The 24,588-nt window shown below is 39.0% G+C and overlaps 3 protein-coding genes across 7 annotated transcripts; 1 reads left to right on the top strand and 2 right to left on the bottom strand.

Annotated features, from left to right (window-relative positions):
* Nucleotides 1–6,692: 6,692 nt before the first annotated feature.
* LOC109198410 (uncharacterized) lies at nt 6,693–8,102 on the top strand. Its single transcript, XM_019353844.2, has 3 exons — nt 6,693–6,974; nt 7,056–7,338; nt 7,452–8,102. Exons 1-3 carry the CDS (start codon nt 6,718–6,720, stop codon nt 8,100–8,102), a joined length of 1,191 nt encoding a protein of 396 aa, XP_019209389.1. The 5' UTR covers nt 6,693–6,717.
* Nucleotides 8,103–14,912: 6,810 nt separating this feature from the next.
* LOC102079566 (low affinity immunoglobulin gamma Fc region receptor II) lies at nt 14,913–18,103 on the bottom strand. 5 transcript variants are annotated; one of them, XM_025903217.1, is made up of 7 exons: nt 17,951–18,103; nt 17,451–17,523; nt 16,800–17,380; nt 16,533–16,577; nt 16,106–16,366; nt 15,788–16,033; nt 14,913–15,181 (listed from the first exon to the last, which is right to left on the bottom strand). In XM_025903217.1, exons 3-7 carry the CDS (start codon nt 16,828–16,830, stop codon nt 15,021–15,023), a joined length of 744 nt encoding a protein of 247 aa, XP_025759002.1. In that variant the 5' UTR covers nt 16,831–17,380; nt 17,451–17,523; nt 17,951–18,103; the 3' UTR covers nt 14,913–15,020. The 5 variants fall into 5 exon arrangements, with proteins under 5 accessions (XP_025759002.1, XP_019209444.1, XP_025758999.1 ...); XM_019353899.2 differs by having other exon boundaries at nt 16,800–16,954; XM_025903214.1 differs by having other exon boundaries at nt 16,800–17,523.
* A 3,971-nt stretch (nt 18,104–22,074) lies between these two features.
* Nucleotides 22,075–24,273, bottom strand: LOC112843897 (low affinity immunoglobulin gamma Fc region receptor II-b-like). Its single transcript, XM_025903224.1, has 4 exons — nt 24,241–24,273; nt 23,771–24,040; nt 23,441–23,686; nt 22,075–22,828 (listed from the first exon to the last, which is right to left on the bottom strand). Exons 2-4 carry the CDS (start codon nt 23,934–23,936, stop codon nt 22,635–22,637), a joined length of 606 nt encoding a protein of 201 aa, XP_025759009.1. The 5' UTR covers nt 23,937–24,040; nt 24,241–24,273; the 3' UTR covers nt 22,075–22,634.
* Between the last annotated feature and the right edge of the window lie 315 nt (nt 24,274–24,588).

Genomic DNA, 24,588 nt, shown 5'->3' with positions numbered 1-24,588 from the left:
CATGGTTGTTATTGTGACAGTGCTGTTCCTGTTATTGATTAATGGGCAAAAACAATCCTCTTGTTCAGGTCCTCATTCACAGCTCCTCCTATCCATTAGGATAAAAGGATTCCACCTGTTTGGAACCTTAAGGTGATCTTCTTCCAAGACGGAGGCCCTCTCCCTTCTCCCAGAAGGTCATTGGGAGGTAATGAATACAGTGAATAATAAACAAATCCTCACCATTTATATCACTGTTGTTATTTGTCATTTCACCCCTACTGTTTCTCTCCATCAGATGAAGATGAACTGTCCTCTAGACCCATTTTCTACAGCTTAAGCATCATTGACACTCTAATTTCAGTCACATTTTGGTTAGCTACTGACTGGTCCAGAGAGGTCAGATGGACAGCAACTTAAGAAGAAAACAGCAAATAGAAAAACTGTGCAAAACCACACAAAAGAAACACAAAAAAACGACAACGGAAATGGAAAAAAAATGTTACAAAAATAATAAACAAACAAACAAAAACTACTGAAAATAGAATTCGCAAAATAAAACTCAAGTGTTTCCGGGGAAACAAAGACTTGACGTAACAGCGGCTTAACTGGCAAGCTAACGTTAAACAACTAATAGCAAACATTGATGTACATGTGTTATACACGTATAACATGTATAATATGAATCATGTGATTAAAACACACATTACCTTCCTCCTCACAAAACTAATGAATCCCCTGCTTCTTCTGAACTTGTCTCAGTGCAGTCCTTTCCATGTTTGGAAGATTGTAGAACATGATGGGTAAAATTTCAGAGTAATTGCTCTTTTCATAACCCTCCAACCCAATGCAATCTCAAGTATTAAATATTTAGATATGAATGTTTCTCCTAAGCTTTCAGATTTAACAAAATCAAACCATATTCCACCTTTTAAAAAAGTGCAAAATTTTCTGGCCCATATCAGTCATGGGATGGGTTGCTTCAAGAAAAATGATGGTCTTGCCAAGAATGAACTATTTATTTTCAATTATCCCAAGTAAACCATCACCAGACTGGTTTAGGTCTCTGGAATCATCAATTTCTGAATTACTTTGGAAAGATGAACCCAAATTAAATCAACAAATTTAATCTATATTAAAAAAGAAATTGAAACTTACTAAAGTCAATTTTCAAAGACCACCAAGGGTTGTACAATTCCGTCCTCCAGCTGCATGCAGCAGGGCTGTGTGGTCTGACTGTGCCAGCAGACAAAGTTGTAGCTGCAACCTGGTAGCTGCGCTGCTCCTGGGTGGGTCTGGATTGGGCTTGGGGACTTGAGGTTCTTGACGGTTTGGGTCTGGTTGGTGTGCCCTGGCACGAGGCCTTTGGTGCATAAGTGGAACTGGGTGAAGCTTTAACTGGCAGGGAGGTTGTTACCATGTTACCATGTCATCTCTGCTCTTGAGGAGTCCACTCTACAAGTGGGTGGGTGCGGGGGTGGGGGGATCTAGCAAGGGTGCAGGATGAACTCAACCTGGATGTCTGGTGTCTTATGTAGTGTGGGAATTGACTGAATGTTGGAGTGGTTGCAGTTTTCCTTTGTGGTGGTGCAGGCTGCCCTGAGCTCTGTGGGGTGTTGTAGTGCTGCTGCTGTGGACCCCAGTCTGGAGGGGCCTTGGTGGATTTCAGGGAAACGGAGAAGCCCATACCTAAATGCTTTCCTCCTCCCACTCCATCACACCACCCCACATGTAGGCCGTTGAGGTGCAGATGCTTCACTGAGGTGCAGGAGAGATGTTCCTTTGTTTGACATTGTGTGCCACACTTTTATTCTGCAACTTATATACTCACATTACTTACACATACATATAGGGCCTTGGGGTTGGGCACACTGAACGGAGTCCAGACAGTCTGTTTATTTAGCCTCACCTGTAGTTCTGGTGCCCACCTCTCCATTTTACCATGTTGAAGGCTTTGCCCCTGCTGTTATCCTCCTGGTCTGGCAGGCCTCTGGATTTCTGGGGCCGGGGTCTCCTCCATGCCTACTTCATGTCCTGGGGGGCAGGACTGTGGCTCCCCACACCTACTATTAGATACTTAAAAGGAGAAACCTTATGAACACAAGCACGCTTAACACTCACATGTTCACACAGGTGTACAAACTGACATGCACAGAAACACTCTTGGACTTGATCTTGGTCGGCTGCTGAATCTAAACATGTCATGTATTAATAATACTGTATTCTGCTCAATAACATTTAATATTTATTATTTACTGTTACTTATACATATGTTGGTTGTTTCTGTGGATTTCCTGCTGTGTTGCTTTTTTCGCACATTTTTTTTTTCAGCTGGAGGTCAAGCAAACAGTTTTTTTCTCTATCCCTCTCCTTCTGTTAACTTTCTCCCTGATTCTCTCTTCCTTCTCCCCATCTTGTGTGATTTTAATAACTCAAAAAAAAAAAATCAAATTCAGTTCTAATAAAATATGGATAGTGGACAAGTATAGCAACAGCCAAAATTATCCACCTGTGAAATAAATCTGTTGGGCATTTCTTTGGCCTTCAGACAACAATTCTGATTGCTACACTGCTGGACAGGACTGGGAAAAAAGAAAACAACAAAGAAAATAAGAGGCAGAAATCTTAATTGCATCTTATTATTACTTTTAGTGAGATTTTCTTTTATTGGTTTGTGATGTATCTGAGGTGGAGCGACCATGTGTCATGCTTACCCAACAGTAATTTTAAGATGAGCTAGTAAACAAAAGTGAACTAATGTCCTTCATGAGAATAGAGACACATTTTGGTAATATAATCTAAATATAATATTTCCAACATTAAATTTATTTTATCATCCCAACTCTCTACAATATAGGCAACAGAGAATAAGATAATACAAGATAACTTTTATTGGTCCCAGGTGTGGGGAATTTGTTTTGTTACAGCTGAGGACAATGCAAAGTTGCCTAGAAAAATTACAGAAAAACACTGGAATAAGATATCAATATGATACTGTACACAACAGAATAGAATAGAATAAAATAAAATACTAGATACAATTGAGTATAAGACAATAATGCCAGAAAAGAGTAATGCACTTAGTGTTATTGCTATTGCACATGTGTGGATGTGTGTGGTTGATCAGTTGAAGTCTTTGTTGTGGAGTCTGACAGCAGTGGGGAGGAAAGACCTGCAAAAGCTCTCCATCCCAAATTGTGTGTGCCGCAAGTTGCCACTGAAGGAGCTGCTTAGTGCTGTCAGAGCTATTTGTAAGTATTGCCCTATAGTAGCCGCCCAACTCTGCCATCTGCTGGTTGTCATGAAATATTGCAAGATATATTTTCAGTTACAAAAAGGTTCCAAGTTTAACAGCGTTTATATGTACCTGATACCATGTTTAAAACCATTAAAATGTCAGTGTATTGTGATTTCTGTCAATGTTTAAACTAATAATGCTTAGGAATTATTGTTTGGTATTTATTGGGCATTATTAAAGTCACTTATTTAACACTTGTTAAGTTGCTTGATAGAAGAGGAAACATTTAAATTATTGTAAATGACACAGTATTGAACTAATTTGCAACAAATATGATCTGTGTGATCACATAGCGCAAGAGAGAGAAGACAGGAGGTATCATTAGAGTGAATTTTGTCTGATACCAATATTTTCTTAGATCATTGCTGTATTGCAGTGTATGAGCATGAGGGAGTGTGTGTTTATGTATGTTTCAGATTATATACAATCATTAATGGAGATTGAGTAAACATACAGTTACATTGGATGTCAGAACTCCAGAGTTGAGTGTGTGCCGGTGGTAAAGACAGAAGGCAAGGAAAATAAAATTTTGTCAAGCATCCCATATACAACTATTGTAACTCACAACCTTCAGCTAGAGTAGATCTCTAAAAGAGAAGCAGTTTGTATCTTTTGTGTTTAATATACACGTGAACATAAAATGAACTATTATCAAAATAAAACGGGAGGTTTAGGATAAAAGTTGAAAAATGTAGAATACCAATAAAATGATCAACACAAAACCAAAACACAAAGCCTTGAATATTTTTTTCCCAGATATTTTTATTTAATTTTCTGCATCCATTTTTACAAAAGACAAATTGAACAATATGCCATTTTCTTTTTGAAGAACATAAAACAATATGAAACATACACTCCCACCTCATACTTATAGGAGTACCAGTGGGTATACAAAAGGAGAAAAAGAAAAGGATCCAATCTAATAATCCAAATAGTAAACCCTGGAGTTGGCAGTTAGATAGCAGTTCCTGAATGTACAAGAGAGATGTGGAGAGTTTCAGAACCCACACCCCCACACCGACACAAAAAAGCAAAACAAACAAACCAAAAAAACACAAGCACAAACATAATGAGTGATCAGCTTAGTTTTAGAGATAAGTCAAATCCGTAAGAGAAAAGAAATATGTATACAGTAGATAAATAAATGCCATCATAAAGCGCAGGCACAATAGAGTCTGTATTTTAAGGTAAAATAAAATAGAATAAAGTCTGAGCTGGCTAATTGGGAGCGTTGCGGGACCGCAAAGTCTGAACATGGTCAAAAAAGGGTTGCCAGATCTTAAGAAATTTGGCCGTAGACCCACGCAGGGTAAATTTAATCTTTTCGAGTTTGCTAAAATGCAAAATATCTCTGATCCAGATTTCCCAGGATGGGGGAGAAGGGGATTTCCAACACAACAATATTCTGCGTCTTGCCAACAAGGTGAGAAATGCTACCAAATCCGCTTGGGGCGTCGGCAAGGCAACTGTATCAGGAAGAACCCCAAACAAAGCAGTTAAGGGCGCAGGTTGGAGGGTTAGCTGGATGATCTTTGAAAAAGTCAGAAAAATATTAACTCAGTATTGTTTGAGGGATGGACATGACCAAAACATATGTATTAGAGAGGCAGGTGTTTGATGAAAGTAGTCGCAATCAGGGCTAACGCTGGGGTATATTTGAGCTAGTCTGGCTTTAGTCCAGTGTACGCAGTGCAAAATCTTACATTGAATCAACCCGTGTTTGGCACACAATGAGGAGCCATGGACCCGGTGAAGAATTTTATCCCAAAAGTCTTCCTGAATCACACATCCCAAATCCTGCTCCCATGCCTTTTTAATAGCTGAAGTTGAAGAGTTGCCAAAGGAACATATTCTCCCTTACAGACAAGAGATCAGGCCCTGTGATGGAGGGGGAGGTGACAGAAGGTTGTCAAAGTCATGACAAGGAGGTCTAGATGGGAACTGGGAAGATTTCTCCTTAACAAAACTCCGGATTTGTAAGTAGCAAAAAAAGTGACTTTTTGGAAGGCCAAATATAAATGAGAGCTGTTCAAAGGAGGCAAATGTATTTTGAATATAACGGTCAGAAAAAGACTTTATACCCAAGGAGGCCTACAAATAAAAAGCACCATCAACTAACGAAGGCTGAAAAGAGGGATTTTTCAAAAAAAAAGGGTCAACTTAAAATAACAACGAAATTGATACCATATTTTCAAGGTAACTTTGACAATAGAGTTATTATAAAAGCCTGCACTCGGAGGCTCCTTTTGGGCATAAATCAGGGCTGGTAAAGAGGATAAGGCACAGGAAGAAATCTCCAAGCTCGGCCATGCCGGGGCATTATTCATGCCCCTGTAGCCAGTACCTGAGAATACGAATACTACATGCCCAATAGTAGAACATAAGGTTTGGTAAATATCTGAATAATGAGGATCCAAGCGGGACACAGAGGCTGCTGGTTTTAACACGCCAGAATGCAAATATTAATAAAAGCCTGACTATCCTGAGAGCCTAGCCGTAGTGAAACACCTTTCTTTCACACGGATTCCTGGATGTGCATTGGAGCCGACTTTGCTACCCACACAGAGCGTTTCTGACCTACGGGCGCTGCTTACACAATAGAGAAAAGCAACAATACAGCGTGTTTCTCTGCTCCAAGAAATCCGCGGGCCTTTCACACGGTAAGCATGTCTGTTATACCCAGCGCATAAATGTCTGTGTGTTAGCGCTGATTATTCAAACCCTGTTTAAAATGTGACACATTTGTTATCCAAAAACAAATCCTCTAAATTTGCAAAGTTACTGATTTAAAAATGATATTTTTGAATTTTTAATTGCATGACAAACATACGATAGACTCTTGAGCATATTTACATAGCTAATTTCACAATGGTATAACCGTGCTAAATAATGCCACTTTTTGATGAACTGCAGATGATGAATTCCTCTTTATTGTAGAAACTGTCCCTAAGCTATTGTTGCTCATACTTACAGTTTTATACAGACGCTAGGACACATTTCGCAATACTTAGGTCACTTTTGCAAAACTCCTCACACAGTGAGCACAACAGAAGTCTATGTGGGCTAAACTGAGGATCAGTTATCATTGTTTTGGCACAAAATGCATTCAATGACTACATCTCTCAAATTTCATGAATTATTTTCTCACTCAGACACAACAACTGCCAAAAATCTTTGTACATACAGGACATTTTGCATGTACTTACATACTGTTTTCAAAACTGTTAAACTTATGGTCAAAACAATAACATAATGCAAAACTGAATAAGACAGCAAAATTCAACAGCTATATTTTATTGAAACATATTTTAAATCTAAAAATTCAGTTTAACCAGCCACAGCTGATTCTCATTGTAGATGAACATCTACACAGGTGTTACTCCTTCAATTTCATTACAAAAGGACACAACTGCTGAATAGGTTTGTTTTGTGATGTAAACATGGACCCAGCCAGAAATGGAGAAGTGGCTGAAAGAGGAAGAAGAGTGGCTGGGAGGGGGCGAGGAATACGTATGCGTGGTGGAAGAAGAAGAAGAGGAAGATCAAGAGCTGTAGTCTCAGATGAGATCAGAGCTACTGTAATTGATCATGTAGTAAATCATGGTCACTCAATGAGAGAGGCTGGTCAGAGAGTGCAGCCAAATCTGCAACGCTCTACAGTGGCCTCTATTGTTAGAGTTTTCCGGCAAACCAACAGGTAACTTGTATTCTGCAAGGGCATTTGCACATTTCAGAAGTAAATAAGCTTTTGTGTAATTATTGTTGTATTTCTGCTTAGGACTCAACGGTTACCTCTCACAGGAGGGAGAGGACGGATGTTCACTGATGTGCAGGAAACTGCCATTGTTGATATGGTCATCAGAAACAATGGGATAAAACTCACTGAAATTAGACACAGAGTCTTGGCAGACAACGTTACTTTCACAAATATTCACAGTGTAAGCATAACAACAATTTCTAGAGTCCTGAAAAAACATCAGGTCAGGATGAAACAGTTGTACACTGTGCCTTTTGAGAGGAACTCTGAACATGTCGAGCAACTCAGGAACCAGTATGTCCAGGTAAGATCACAATAAAATACAGATCCGTTTTTGAACAAAACCAAACACACCAAAGACAATTTTTACAGATTTACTACTGTAACAGTTTATGTTGCCTTGTGGATTTATGTTAGAGAGTCATGGAGATTGAAGGCAGGCAAACACACCACATTTTCATCTTTGTGGATGAGGCAGGTTTCAACTTGGCCAAATCACGGCGACGAGGGAGGAATGTGATTGGGAAGAGAGCCACAGTGAATGTCCCGGGCCAGAGAGGTGCCAACATCACAATGTGCGCAGCAATATGCACTGATGGACTGCTGTTACACAGACCACTAATTGGGCCATACAACACTGAACGGCTCCTTGCGTTCCTGCATGATCTCTATGGAAGAGTTGTGCTAGGTGAGGAAAGGGATGCGGAGAGAAGGAATCAGCCAACATTTATAATTGTATGGGACGATGTGGCATTTCATCACTCCCGTGCAGTCACCGAGTGGTTTGCAGCCCATCCCAGAATGGAGTCTCTTTTCCTCCCACCTTACTCTCCATTCCTCAACCCCATAGAGGAATTCTTTTCCTCATGGCGGTGGAAGGTTTACGACCATCATCCACATGATCAAATGTCCCTCCTGGATGCAATGAATGCTGGATGCCTGGAGATATCAGCAGAAGATTGCCAGGGATGGATCAGGCATGCCAGAAGATTCTTTCCTAGGTGTATTGCCCTAGATGACATAAGATGTGATGTGGATGAGAACCTGTGGCCAAATGGAGAAGACTGAGTAGATTAGCATTACTATTGTATGTGTATCAGTGGATGGTGTGTATACAAATTCTTGTATTTTGGGATTACTTGGTGCAAAAAAATAAAAATGCATAAACAAATATTAATGAATTCTGCATGATGTCTGATTCATTCAGTAACATATATTGAAATTATGAACAGAGATGTGTCCTTGTTTTACACAAGAAAACACTGTGTAATGCTACATGTTGTTAGTGTTTTTTAGGTCATTGTTTTGTGGGTGACAAAGTTTGTTTGTCGGCTGTCAACCTTTGCTAGTGTTCTGGAAGGATGAGTTTATTTGAGACCTGAATGAAGTGTTTTGGTAGTTGTAGTGCATTTTGAATGTGAAATGAACTGCTTTGCCAAGCTGAGGGTCAGTTAGGAGAATTGTGTGAAGAGTTTTGCAAAAGTCACCTAAGTATTGCAAAATGTGTCCTAGCGTCTGTAAAAAACTGTAATGAGTTCCCTAGCTACATCCTTACTATGTCAGTAAACATTTTTGAAAAGGAAGGTGTTTTAGATTTAAAGAAACATCTTAATTGAAGCAAAGGCAAAAAATTGGAGTGAATTTTATGTGACTGTTCATATTAAAGGCAACAAGTGAAAATCCAAAAACCGGCACCAATCCTTTGTATTAATGATTCCCCCCCCCCCTCTCTCTCTCTCTCTGTGTGTGCGTGTGTGCGTGTCCTCCTAATGTGACAAATCTTTTGTGGCCCTATTAATGATCAATGGTAATTGAAAAGGAAGCTTGAACCCAGGCTCTGGACATTTTCATGACAAGTGACAGCGCAGACATCTACTCATGAGAGAACATGTTTTATCATCATACCCAAAAATTTTAAAAATCTACTGTGTGTGTGAGGCTGTGTAAGTAAAGCTTGTCCTTCACACCCGCGTGTAACAAACCATTTGTTGGGGGTTGTGGATTTGACACCTCAGCATTGTGAAAGTGGGGAAACACGCTTCTAGCTGAGAATCTCACTTCTAAATGAAATTCAGATGTTTTTATGGGTTTTTTTTAAAGTGGGGCTAATGTATTATTTGACTTCTAAGGTGTACACACACACACACACACACACACACACACACACATTTCATGAACACGAAACATTTTACAGTCCACAGTGTAAAGTAGCATACATGATAAATAGATGCACATAACACGGACAGTGAGAAGTAAAACTCATCGTCTTACCACATGTTATATTCTGTAAGCTTAAAATAAACCACAGAAATTAGAGTTTAGTGTTTTAAAGACATCTATTAAAACATGAGTCAACATTACTGAAGTGACACTTTAACGATGCTTCATATCACAGTGTTTATGATGATAAAACATGTTCTCTCATTAGTAGATGTCTGCGCTGTCACTTGTCATGAAAATGTCCTGAGCCAAGGTTCAAGCTTCCTCTTCAATTACCATTGATCATTAATAGGGCCACAAAAGATTTGTCACATTATGCCCATAAACAACATGTTTTTATAGAAATCATTGTGACACAAATATTTCGATTTCGATTCTTGCTTCACAATGTGCATGAACTCAAAATCTTTAGAGTTTCATTTTTATAAAGTATTGCAAAGAATACATTTATACCATTGTATGAGCTACACTTCTTGTAAAAAATAAACTGATTGGTAATGCGTTTGAGAAAAGCTCCTGCTTTGACCTTCCTTCTTTGAGGGCACACACACTCACACTCACACACGCACACACACACACACACACACAGAGGGGGGGGGGATCATTAATACAAAGGATTGGTGCCGGTTTTTGGATTTTCACTTGTTGTGTGGGTAGCAAAGTCGGCTCCAACGCACATCCAGGAATCTGTGTGAAAGAAAGGTGTCGCTGCAGCTAGGCTCTCAGGATAGTCAGACTTTTATTAATATTTGCGTTCTGGCGTGTTAAAACCAGCAGCCTCTGTGTCCCGCTTGGATCATCATTCCGAAAATTCAGATATTTAAATAAAATGGTGAATTGGCTAGTGATGAGGAGGCACTTAGATCCGTAAAATGATGTTTGATTAAATTAAACTCTTATGAACAGCGATGAATTCTACCTCTCCGCTGATGTGTTCCAAACAAACGATGTTTTCTACATGTCCATACTGTGTGCTAACTACCTCACACCGCTGTGTCTGGGATCCGAAAAAATAAAAAGTTAAAACGCTATACCTTGCGGCAGTTGTGAAGTGCTGAGGAAAATACTGTATGTCTGATGGGGTGTTTTTATATAGGTGGACTTAGTTTCAGTTGGCCTCTGACATGATAAGATAAGATAAGATAAAGGAAACTGTTTGTGATGAAAAAGGTTGAAAAACTATGGAACTACAGTTGGGATGCTCTTGATAAGGATGGCTCTTTTTTTATAACTTCTTCTGCTGACTGTTGGGGGTCTAACTGTAACCCCCTCTGTCTAACTGTTGCAGAGTTAAGAATATGTAGTTTTAGAAGTATCCCTGTTTATTTCTAAAGGAATACCTGCTCTTTGCTAAAGCTATAGCTATATTACTACTGACATATCAGCCTAATGGGCTAAGACACTTATGTGTCCTGAGAGGCAGGGTCCCCAAGGATCTTATTGGCAAAGTCCGTGGCAGCCGCAGGATCAGTAAACTTACGTACAAATCCATCTGGAAGTGTCACCCTCAGTTCCGCAGGATAGAACAGGCCGAACTTAATCCCAGGACAAGAGTGTAGAAGGCGCTTGACACCAGTAAACTGTCAACGTTTTTTAGCCACGGCTGGTGTGAAATCCGGAAGGATGGAGATCCTTCTGCCCTGGTAAAGTAGAGGAGAGTTTGCCCCTGCAAGACGTAGCAGCTGCTCCTTGACATGGAAGTAGTGGACTCTAATGAGCAGTGGGCGAAGTGGCGCTCCATCTCTGGGCTTTGGTCCAAGGGATCTGTGAACCCGATCCAACAGAGGTGCTTCATTCAGTTTCAGAAGATCTTGCAGGAGATGGGAAATAAACTCTCTAGGGTTGGAAGTCTCCAAACCCTCGGGGATGCCAATAAGGTGGATATTATTGCGCCTTGACCTTCCTTCTAGATCCTCACATTTAGCTTGCAGTTGTCCGACCTCCTCCGTTAGGACACTTACAGCAGATTGAAGAGAAGTCAGGTCGTCACTGCAGGTTGTAGCTGAAAGCTCCAAATCTTTAATGGTGGTCCCATGAGCATTAACGGTGGCCTGTATGGTGGTTATTGCAGCTTTAAACTTAGCCTTCACAGATGATATTTCTGACCGCAGTGTATGGGTAACTTTATCAATCTTGCAGTCAAGCTTGTCGCAGATGTCCCGTTTCAGGCCCTCCAATGATCTGGTAAATGTGACTTCGCCGAGCGGTGCGCCCGCACCCCGCTCGTATCTGCTCTCCGTGATAGCCGCGTCACGTTGAGAGTCGTGACCCAGCTCCGGGCTCTGTGAACCACCCGCATCGGCCTGACCCCGTTTTTGCTGTTGCTCGCTCTTATCTGCCATTATGCAAAGAAAGAAGAAAGGACAAATGGTGGGACTTTTAGTGAAAGAACTTGATTGTCTGGACGCAACCGCTATGGTCACAGGGCTGCCCACAGGGCTGATATAGAAAGTGCGGCTGCATCTCAAAACAATATTTTTGTCACTGCTTTGTGGAGCCCCAGGAAACACGTCTTCACACCATCGAACAGCGCCCCCAAGCCTTGAATATTTAGCACGTACACAAACAAAGATGCAGGAAATACCAACAAGACAACAATTTTTTGTCAATTAGATCATATTTTGGTTTTTAGTAAAGAATAAAAAAAATATTAATCACCTTGAGGCAACTGTCATTAGGATTTGATGCTATATAAAGAAAACTACATTTAATTAAACCAAATGCTTCTACTTATAGAAATAATCTGTTTGTGCTACTATTCATCGTTTGCTGCACAGTTTCCAATATCATAAAAGTTACATTTACATAAGAATGAACATGAGGTAAATATAACAAGTGGGCTCTGAACATGGGTCTGCCTCACTCTGTGCGTTGAGTCTCCAAGTGACTGGGATAACAGAAATTAAGTAAAAATCAAGGGGTGAAAATTCCCAGAAACTGCATTTCCTCATGTATGTCCTGCATGTCCAAACTGTTAAAATTACAACTTGTGAACAACTAAAGAAATACAGTATAAAATGGTGTTCTAACCTCCTCATTGTGCAGATTACATCTTTTTCTTTTTTTTCCCATCCACAGACCAGAGAGGGATGTAATCATGGCACCTTCACCCACCTACAATACTAGCTGTTGTCATTTAACCTGCACCTTCTTGGACTTGCTTTATGGTAAATGGCCTGTATTTGTATAGCGCTTTTACTAGTCCCGCCTAAGGACCCCAAAGCGCTTTACATACCCAGTCACCCACCCATTCACACACACATTCACACACTGGTGGAGGCAAGCTACAGTTGTAGCCACAGCTGCCCTGGGGCAGACTGACAGAAGCGAGGCTGCCATATCGCACCATCGGGCCTTCTGGCCAACACCAGTAGGCGGTAGGTGAAGTGTCTTGCCCAAGAACACAACGACCGAGACTGTCCGAGCCAGGGCTCGAACCAGCAACCTTCCGATTACAAGGCGAACTCCAAACTCTTGAGCTACGATATAACACTGATGAGTTCATCATTTATCTGTTTTCCATATTTAAAAACTCCATCCACCTTTTGTGATGAAGCTTTTGTTGATCCTAGTAAACACACCAGTTTTGAACTGAAGCTGGAAACAGTAGTGAAGAGACTTACGTATCTGTTTGTGGCCATGTTTTTTCTAAAATAGAAAATGGTTTTTATTCTCTAATATAGTAAATGAAAATAATATTTGATAGTGTAGAAACACATTTCAGTGCAAAGTAAGTCACAGGTCACTTATGTCCACAAACCAGCCACAAAAAGTATTGACAGACATGTGGCAGTATGTGGCTACTTTGCATGTGTTTATCAGGGTTATGCCCGCAGTGCTAAGTGGAAGTGGGAAAAACTGACTCAGCTTATGACTTCTGCTTTCACTCAGTTTTATCAAACTAATGACAATTTGTGTGAATTAGGACCGAAAGCTCAGTAAGCCACCTCTTCGAAAGCCAAACCCATCTGTTCTCTGATTGATTTGGTAAATTTGTGATTGACATGACATTGACCAATCAAATGAAAGGAAGAAAAAAATGGGTCAAAATTTTTACTTGTAAGTTGAAACTCACACACAGCCAGGGAACTTGAGCACAGTTTTACACATAGTTTTTTGCTTTGTATTTGTAATGAGACCTTAAAAAACATTTGCAACTTGTGTTTTTTTTTTTTCAAACACAAATCTTTTTTTACACACACACAAATTCTCATCTATAGATGCACAAACATAAAATGTTCAGGTATTTTGGTTTAAAAGATTACAAAATATTTATGTCCACAGTTTAAACCCATGCCTGTCATCAGGTTTGAGATGGCGGTAAACGGTCTTAATTTCCAGCTGTATGGGTTAAAAAAAATGAGTAAATGGACTGATTCTTATATAGTGCTTTTCTACTCTCCTGGAGTACTCAACATGCCTCATTCACACATTCACACCCACTCATACAAGCACTTCCTTCTGTACTTAAGTGCAATTTCCATATTCACACACATTCACAATCTGATGGACGCATCGAAGAGCAACTTGGGGTTAGTATCTTGCCCAAGGATACTTGGCATGCAGACTGGGGAAGCCAAGGATCGAACCACCAATCTTCAAGTCAGTAGCTGACCTCCTCTAGCACCTGAGCCACAGCAACCCCGTGCGTGGTGTGTGTTGTATTAGAGCTGTATAGAGTTGTAATAGAATTTTCCATATTTGCTAATAGTAAATCATTGTTATTTTCCAGCTTGGCATTTTTTTTGTCTGCAAGAATACAGAGAGATAAGAATTGTGTCGACAACACATACACATGATCCTGAATCAGAGAAATAGCATTAAATATTGTGACTGTTGATAGAATCATAGTGTATATGTGGTTGTAGTACTGGTTAATTATACTCAATTGCTTAATACTGATCAGAATATAACAAGGTATATTAATTTTAAATATGCTTAAGTTAACCAGTATATTGCATAAGAAAATTTACAACATAATAATGAATCTGAAGACAGGACTCAAATAAATCACCTTGAGGCAACTGTTACTGTGATTTGGCGCAATATAAAGAAACCAAATTGAATTAAACCTAAGAGGTTGACTTTGGTGTGTGTGTGTGTGTGTGTGTGTGTGTGTGTGTGTGTGTGTGAGTGTGTGTGTGTGTGTGAGTGTGTGAGTGTGTATGTGTGAGTCGTGCAAGACAGGAGGGAGTGAGAGCAACACAGAGGAGCCGCTGATCTCTGAATACCAAATGTATAATTTAATAGAGTTTAACAGAGAACAAGTAAAAGAAAATATTTCTATATAACTGGATTAAAAGGGATTACGCTAAAATCCCTTTTGCTAGAATCTAAAGGTCAGTGTAAAACTTTGCAGATTTATTTCACTGCTGACCGCAAAAAGACCACAATTAACGGTCAAGCTTCATCAGCTTTTTTCTTGTGACAGCATTCATACACTTACAAAAAGTCAAAGCACACAGAACAAGTTCATTTAAGTTAAAATTTTACATAACATACAATTGCTTTTGTTAGGATCTGAATCCACTGCCACGTGGGTCTGTCAGGTTTATCTACCTGAATATGCGCATGTTTATAACAATTAATAGACATGCAAATAATGCAAATGGACACATCTAGTTCAATTACAAAACAATACATGGCATATTTGGATTGTTTAATTTATCAGTCAATGAAGAATGGAGGACAGCTTTCTATTGCCTATTTCTGTTAATCATAATAATCATTGCCTGCGCTGTTACATGTATCATAACAGTTACAATTTCATGGGATTGAGCTTAAATTAGGGTTTGTGGCTCCGATTTTTCCAGAGTGAAGAAGTCCCACAAGCAGCAACAGCAGAGCCACCATTATGATGGTGAACACAGTCCGTAAGATGAGGTAAATATGACAGCTGGGCTGTGAGGAGGGGTCTGTCTTGGTCTCTGTGTGATTGATTGCAGAGATAAAAGCAATTCATTAATTATTTCAGTGTTCACCTTGGTTATTTACTTAATATCTACATGTAACACTGACAAAATCAAGGGCTGAAAAACTGGCAGAAATGCAGTTCCTGTATTGTCCATTTAAGTTGTAAATTTAATCCCATAGACTACAAAACTCTTAAAAAGCCCAGCAAATGAACAATTAAAAAATATGGTATAAAATTATATGTAAATTATATCTGCACATTTCCCCTCCATATGTAGTCCAAAAGTTGTTATCCCGTTTGTTGTTTATTATCCATGACATAATTATAATTTTTTTCACAGTGGTATATAACGTTTGATCTGAAGAGAAAATTGTGAAAATGATTTTAAAAAATTACTGAATTATTTTATAATAAAAGAGTCTTTTTAATCACACAAAGCAGGAGACTGAAGTGAGCAGTTAGCGATCATCAGCTGACTCATGTGTCAGTCACAAACCCACTTCTTTGTTTTCGCTTCTGTCAGACAAAATCACCATAAATTCTAGTATAATGATAAGTGATACAGTTGTACTACTACTGGCATTTAAGAGGGAAAAAAAAGACTTCTTCATTGTCTCACCTGTGACACTGAACCAGCTCTCTGGTGATTCTCCAACTCCTAAAATGCTGCATTTGTAATATCCTTCATCAGACTTGGAAACTTTGTAGATGGTCATGTTTCCTGTTGAGGTGTTGCTGATGTGGACTCCATATTTATAGAAATCAGCCATGAAGTCTGAGGGAGTTAACTTGTTTCTGCAGCTCAGAGTCACAGCTTCTCCCTCCATCACAGGAATAGCAGGACTCTCCAGGATCACAGAACCAGCTGAATAACAGGAGTTTTATATTTAAATTTGATTAAAATGAATCGCAAAATATTGTCTCACTGCAAACATACCAGTGACAGAGATGTTGATACTGTTGCTTCTGATCCCTCCTTCAGTCTCATACCAGTACTCCCCACTGTCGTCTAGATAAACATTTGTGATGGTGCAGGATGATCCTGTCGGTGTTCTCTTCTTAGTATTGGGACATGTTTTTATTTTCCCTTTGACTTTATGCACAACTTCACAATAATCAACCCCGTCACAGTAAAATGTCACTGCTTCATATTCAAAGAACTGTAATCTGTTTGGAAGGATATGAAGAGAAGCTGCATCTAGATGAAGAAAAGGAGAGATTTACTTTTTCTAGTTTTATTTTTGAATAACAAATTTGTGGGACAATGATATAACAAGCCACAAAGTTTTCTTTTTAAATCACAAATTAGAGTTCCAAACATAAGTCAGTAAATGTTCATGTCAGTTTACTTTTCTAGTACTTACCAATTTTCTGATCATGTGCACATAGCAGGATGATCACACTCATCACTGAAAAGACAAAAAAAACGGGCTACACTTTAAAAAATAATTTAAATAAAAGAAGAACCGTCATACGTAATACTTAAATGCAAAACTGCTGACAAAGCTATTTGTTATTTAGCATTTTTTTAAGGTTCCTCTACATGAAAACCACATAGTAGTTTAAAACCATTATTAACGTATAGATTTATTACACTTTAGTTTTAATGTGGAAGTGGAGAAAGTACTCACCGAGTTTGACGCAGAGAGCTCTAAAATCCATGATGTCGTCCAGATTGTTAACAACATTCTGTTTCTGTTTGGCCTATTCGTGCTGCTGATGCAACACTTGGCATTTAAAAGAAGAAGCAAAAATGCTGCCCTAGTAACACTGCAGTTTCAGTTCACTGGAGTGAAATCAGAGACAAAAGCTGCCTTTAATACAACTTGTAATAATTTTATGTTTCTCACATTCACTTTACTATGATACAGTAACATGTGAAAACGTGTGTATTAGTATAAAATCCAGAGTGGTATCATTGTTTAAATAAAAAATGCACAGCTAATGGGTTTATTTCGGTACACAACATTTTTCTTGTTGTTAAAATTGTGAACATACACTTGTGGTGAAGCTGCTTGCACTTATCAGTGGGAATACCTGATTGTTTATGGACATATGAGTACATCAGACAGAGGCACAAATACAAATACTTAAGAGTAGGAAGCAGACATTTAATTTGCAATGATAATTTTCACACAGCGTGTCTTTTACATTCATGCATGACTCCTGAATCAGCCCATCTGCCTCAGGTTGATATCACACTTTGCCTCTCCTAAGCATGAAATGCTTAGTTAATATATTTAAAGACATATCATCTGTTGATGGTACTGCAATTTACTTACAAAGCCTAACAGACACATGGTGGGCCAGTGTGTCTATTACATGCTTTTCCGTGATATCGTTCATGTAGCAGATCTGTGATGTGGAAACAGGAAGGTAAGTGGGCAAGGCACGTTCAGCATACCCAGGGTATCTTAGGATCAAGTTAAGCAGCCACACCAAGATCGTGAACTCAGTTTCTTGTACGTTCACATAAAACAGGTTGTGTTTGCAGCATCTGATCAATCACAAAGACAGTGCTCTTCCACAGAAGAAATGCCAGAGACATCATCAAGTGGCAATTAAAAAAATATTAAGAATATAAAAATTTATCATTACAATGCAACACTGTTTTTAAAATGTGGTGCTATAAAGGTCATTAATCTGGTGATCCTGGTGATAATAGAATGAATGCTGAATCCAGGGCAAACTATGCTTAATTAGCGTTTTTACCTAACAACTACAATAAGCATAAAAGTTACTGTACGGCTGTTCTTATACATGTAATACATTTATTACCAACCTGAGAGTTTATCCGCCGGTCACTGGACATTCTTCTGAAGTCTTAATCCAGGTCCAGCTCAAGATGCTGTAGATTCCCCTCATTAACACTTTGGGTCCACTGGTAAAATGTAGTTCTATTAATCTGTGCTGGATTACTCTGTGGCTTTCTCAAAGGACCCAGATGTAAATCCCCAAATAATGAATTTAAGAACTGAAATTGAATTTTAGAACTGAAACTGAATGGTGAGAAGTGAAACGGAAATTACTGGAAAGCAAATTAAAAAAAAAAGATGAAATACAGTTTGAAAGCAAATTAATTCATTTTCAAAATATAACATTCAATTTCAATTTAGTGATGATTATTTTCAAACCAATACATTGGATTTCAAATTAGGCTAACTCAAATTCAGTTTTAAAAATCATTTAGTCAAGTTACAATTCAGATTCAATCTGAGAAATGCAAATTCGAATTAAACTTATTCAAATTCAGTTTCTGATGGCACAAAGTTCTGCCCAAAATTTATCATGTAGAAAAACTGATATGTGCTTTTGAAATTGAAGTTCTTTATCTTATATTAACATATTGCTGGAATTAAATGTGCACTTAAATAAACTTTATATTCAGAGAAAGTGGAGTTTCAGTCATTCAACCTCGAAGAAAAATGAGTTTGACATACCCGTGTTACAACTACCATGATTTCTCTTTAGCTATTATTTATTCAGCACAACATCAGTCACTTTTTTTCACCCCAAATTATTTTCTATTATTCATTCTACATATTAGTATTAACACATAGAGTCCACAGGGAGGCAGTCAATGCAAACTGTTATCCTAACATAGGATAAAATTAACATGGGAAAAAATAAACCGTCTGGTACATTTCTAGCTGGATATTTGAATGTTTTTGCAATAATGGTTTCAGTGGTACTACTCTGCCCCTTGCCATGCAACATGAAACACTGCAAGATCTTCTTCCAGGGAGATAAAAGAGGAATCCCCACATACTTTGTGTCAAACGAGTGAATTACGGCTGTGTCAAATTATTTGTTGCAAAGGAAGTAATAAACGTTTATGACATGTCATAGAAATATTATATTTCACAACTCACAATTTTCACAATAAATAATAATCATATGATCAAACATTGTGATGATAATAATATAATAATAATAACATATGTATAGAAATTATAATTATGTATGGGACAATAATCATGTTAGTGTGTTCTCATTTTAGTGTTTGGCCTCACGTCTCTTGCAGTGCTCATTATTCTTTGTACTCACCTTAGTGTTCTTGTCTTCCCAGTTGTTTCCTGACTCACGATACAAACTTGCAATAGCCTCGCTCACTTGGACGCTGGACTCCATTGTATTCCAAACAGCTGGTAAAGACTGTGTTCTCCGGTCTCACCTGCCTGCCACCCTGCCTGCTCTGCTTTGGAATCATGGATCATTATTCCACTGGACTCACCCAGGTCTCATCCTGCTTCCTCCCTCACTCCACCTGCAAACAAGTAAGACTGTTCAGATCCCACAGTTTAGATTAACTCAGTCTAGGACCGAATCTGTTTTCGCTCTGTTTCAACGCCTCTCCACCACCCTCTCTCATACCACTGTACCCCCTCGGCAAGTCCCATGGTCCACCACTCATGTCCCAGGGCAGCCTAGTTGAAAGCCCCTACGCTCTTGTACGTAGTGCCATACGCCATCTTCTTACTTCGTAGGTCACAGCCTGTCTCAGTTTGTTCTTAGTTGTTCTTCATAGTGCCCCTTCATCTATGTTCCTTAGTATGTCTCAGTTTGTTGTTAGTTCACAGTCATTATATTTCACAGTTTCTATTTTTATCATCTTGTACCTTCATTTCGTTGTAAATAACACCCTTGTTTGCTTCAAAGTTCTGTTTCTCGGCTTGAATCTGTTTTTGGGTCCACTCCATGTTTTGGCTTCCAGTCCGTATAGGAGCTGGAGGCTGCATGCCCCGCTGGGGGGTGTCAAGTTTTCACTCAAATTCAAGTCATATTTTGAGATTTTGTGTGTGTTTACTGTTTTTTTAAAAATTGAATCGATTGACTTGTTAAAAAACTTGATAAACACTACAAACAGATTTTCACAGATGAAATAATTAGCGTAGACGACATCGCATTCCCCTGTGTATAAGATCAAAGACTATGACAGTGAACTAATTACCAGTAGTTTTTATGAACAAGAGTTGTATAAAGTGAAGGTGATGAATGGCCATCTTTATTATATAGACAAAATTCTGGTAAAGTGTAAAACAGAGGGGGAAGACATATTTCCTTGTGACTAGCCAGCTAATAGCTGAATTGAAACCAGAAAGCTTAAAAAGAACCTAAAATAAAGAACTGTGGCACGAATAAGGCAAGGCGAGTCCACGGGTCACAGTTTTGAGCCATCTTTATTGACTTGCATCACACCACAACACACAACAACCCCTGAGTCCCCATGTTTTAACACGGCGGGGGTGATTGCGGATGCCGTGCAGGTGCGTCCGCACGGCACTGCAAACCACGCCCCACCAAGCAACGGGGAGGTATGCACAATGGACCCTTTCTCTCCATGCAGCTGCATTTAACTGGACTGCAGCCCTTTACATGGCTGTACAGCAGAAGCATGCAGCTGTTTGGATGGCTGTAAAGCAAGGGCCTGCGGCCTTTTCTGGGGCTGTAAGGTAAAAGCATACAGCCCTTTAAAGGGCTGTGAAGCAAAACATGTACAGCCCTCTCAATGTCTCTATAGCAAATAAACCTGGCCTTTGCAGGGCATGTACCTGGGATTATGATTCTCACCTCAAACGCCAGAAGGCGAAGAATAAACCCTTACTCAGCATAGATAGCAGTTTATGTCTGCCCTGCGCACCCAACAAAATTATTGAAGTGATTAACTGTTAGCTGCCTTTCTGCAGACTTTCAGACTCACTTTGGCCATAAAACTGACAAAGGGACCCAATGCAATGATGGATAAAAGACTGGTTTACGAAAAGTTATGGTGTAGGGTCACATGTATCATAAGTGGAAGATGAAAAGAAAGAACAAAGGACGAAAGGGTACCCAATGGCAGGAGGGAGGATCACTGTCCCTTTATAAGATGAGTCCGATATGCATCGGGTAGCTTTTTGTCTGCTCCTTCTTTCTGAGAGCTGAGACGTCCCGAGGGCAGAGCTGGCATGACTGTGAACTATGATGTTTGACGTGTGTTTGCTTTCCTGCTTGCAGTAATAAAGAGTATGACCACCGCTTTTTCCTTGTTGCAGACTTTATTTACACAATTCCACGACACTCTGTTCTAAGAATTCTACTCTACTTTCCAGAGAATCTTTTTGAGTGATTTGATTTTCAATTGGATCTGAAAAGCTGGACCTCCACAGCATTCGTGGGATATGGCTACCATATTGGCTTCAAAATTTGCAACCCGACAATTGTTCTTAAACTTAAGGCTTAATACATTCAAAAGCGTATTAAAAGTGCTATAAAACCCTGTGATCTAACAGACGAGAAGATTCACAGAGGCATGAAAAAAACAAATGAGTAGCTAGATGTACCTTGATGTAACATAAGCACAGCAGCAAACTGGCATCTGTTTTGATCAGCTCGGAATCGGACGTGGTTATTGTGGAAAGGTTATCAGACAAAGACCATGGGACCTTCCAAATTCAGCCTCTGCCTGATTCTAAACCTCTAACCCCTCGTCAGAAGGCTGTAATCTATGCTGTGTTCCTAATTGGCTGTGTTAAAACTGTCCCCGGCTATCTTACTGGTAATGGTTAGGAGTAGGACCACCTCAGGGAGGAGCCCCAGCTTGGTAGCTCAACTGTCAGCCAAGAGTCTTGGGCATTAGCTAAAATCCAGGCAGATGAGAGGTTCTGGTCTCTCACCGATCACTGGCTTCAAGAGAGGAAGGGGAGGTGGACAGCTGTCGGGACGGTGGGGGGACATAACACCTCAAACAGCTGTGTTACACTGATCAGGTTAAACCTGGCCTCCCCTGATCTCTCACTGGTCAAAGTGAGAACCTGCCTCGTTGAAATTGGTTTATTATTCACAAGTTTTCTAATTGGTAAAGGGTAGAACCACCTCTATTTTTTAGTTTAATGATGGCTTCAGGAGGAGTCTTATCCTAGGGTTCGAACCATCAGTCTAAACTGTCTTGTCAGTCCAGACTGGTTGCTGTTTGAAGATGTACTCTCGGAAAGTCTTGCTATGGTATGGCCACCTCAAGTGAAATTGTGTTGCACTTTGTGATGTTCCCTTTTCAGATTAAACAAATGCAAATAAAATGAATTAAAGTCTTCCAGCGGTCCATGCAGCCTTCAGTCCCCCTCATCTTCACTGCCCTCTTTTGTCACAAAAGCTTTGTCAAAAAAAGCAGTTTAATTAAGAATAACCATAAAAGCATGCTATAACACGTGTTAGCACACTTGCACACTCACACACAGACACTCACGACTGCTGTCAAAAAAGTAAAGTTTTTCACTTAAAATCACAACACACCATTATGAATTATTTTTCCATATAAAACATCTATACATATCTTATTATTACATATTTTTATTGTATTATTATCATTAATCACTTTTATGGCACAAAGTATGTGGGGATCTTTGCTTCTAGAAACCTAACCAACCAAAATAAAAGTCTCAAATTAATTAATTAATGAAGCATGTAAAGGTCTTTTTCTATTTGTACTACTCGTTATCATTGTCTGCACTGTTTCCTGTATCATGACAATTATAGTTACATGTGGGTGAATACAAGTTAGTTGTTGTAACTGTCCCACCAGTTGTTCCACAGTGAACAAGTCCCACCAGCAGCAGCAGTAGAGCCATCAACATGATGGTTAACAAAGTCCGTAAGATGAGGTAAATCTCCAAGTGACTGGCTGCAGAGATAATAGAAATTAATTAATTAGTTTTGCTCACCTTGGTTTCAAACTTATTATCTACATCTAATTCTGGGAAATTCAAGGGCTGAGAAATTGACAGAACCTGCAAAACCTTTAATGTCCACTCAAGCTGTTCTTCAAAAGTGAATCCATCCCCGTAGACTACCATGTTAAAATACACAACTAATGAACTAAACTAAATAAACGCGTTTATAGGATGGTGCAAAACAAACTTTTGCTCTGATTCCAGAAAGTGTTGTAATCATGAGTATATTTAAAAATAAATTATAAAGTAAATCAAATACTGATTATTAAAGGGAGGATTAATGGAATAATTATTTAACATTTAAATGTAATTTAGAACAGTTGTACAATAAATCTGCAAACACTTTTTTTCTCCATATGTACTGCCACAGTACATTAACAGTAAATTGGACAAAGCAGGTGACTTTGAATCAACCTTTTGGGACTTACCTACCTTACCTAGACTGGTAGCATGCATCAAGACTCTTGAAATTAAAAATACTACTTTTGAAATTTAAAAAAAAGGAAAACCAAAATAAACAACAACAACAACAACAACAAAAAATAAATACTTCAGTGTCTCACCCGTCACAGGCAGCCAGCTCTCTGGTGATTCTCCAACTCCTAAAATGCTGCACTTATAAAGTCCTTCATCAGATTTTGAAACTCTGTGGATGGTCATGCTTCCTGTTGAGTTGTTCCTGATGTGGACTCCATATTTATAGAAATCAGCCATGAACTCTGAGGGAGTCATCTTGTTTCTGCAGCTTAAAGTCACAGCTTCTCCCTCCATCACAGGAGCAGCAGGACTCTCCAGGATCACAGAACCAGCTGAACGACAAATTACTTAAATTTTTAAAATGTTGAACTTGTGTTTGTTTGTGATAAAATGTTACTGGTGTCATTCAATCATACCAGTAACAGTGATGTTGATTTTGTTGCTTCTCTTCCCTCCTGCTGTCCCACACCAGTATTCTCCACTGTCACTTACATAAAGAGGATTAATTGTACATTTTGAGTCCGTTGTTGTTGCAGCTGTTTCCTCACTAGTTTTCTTGCAATACTCTACTTCCCCTCTCATATTAAATACTACTTGTCCATGAAAACTTTCCTCACAGTAAAAGCTAAGTGACTCATATTCAAAAAACTGGGATTTGTTTGGAACAATACGAAGAGAAACTGCATCTGAGAAGAAGAAAAAGAAAGATTCAGTTTATTGTTGAATGAACAAACTGCTGGATGTCATTCAACAATGCCATAAGAAAACATGATGTAATTTGGTGCTATGTAAATTAAACTAATTTGAACTGAATGAAACTGTCTGCTGGTCCCAACACAAAATGATAAATAAAGTTTATATAAAAAAGCAAACTTATGATATTCACCAACTTTCGGATCATGTGCACACCGCTGGATGATGACGGTCATCACTGATGAGAGAAAAAAGAATAAAACAAAAACTGTGTAATTTTAATACTTTTAAAACTTGTTGAGTCTTGTATTTATCGTCACATCTCTAAGTTCTCACCAAAATGTTCCTCTACATGAATCACCATTTTAACAACATTGTTAACTTTATCAAACTCTTACACTAAACTACAGTTTCGTTTTAATGTATAATGTATAAATACTCACGCAGTCTGATGCAGAGCTCTCTGACCTCCATGATGTCCTGCTGCAGACTGAGTAATAGACTCCTGTGTAGCATATTTGAAACAACTCTCAATCATTTT

This window comes from Oreochromis niloticus, linkage group LG3 (genome assembly GCF_001858045.2).
Source record: "Oreochromis niloticus isolate F11D_XX linkage group LG3, O_niloticus_UMD_NMBU, whole genome shotgun sequence".
Taxonomy (NCBI): Eukaryota; Metazoa; Chordata; class Actinopteri; order Cichliformes; family Cichlidae; genus Oreochromis; species Oreochromis niloticus.
This window is presented reverse-complemented; position numbering and strand designations above follow the sequence as displayed.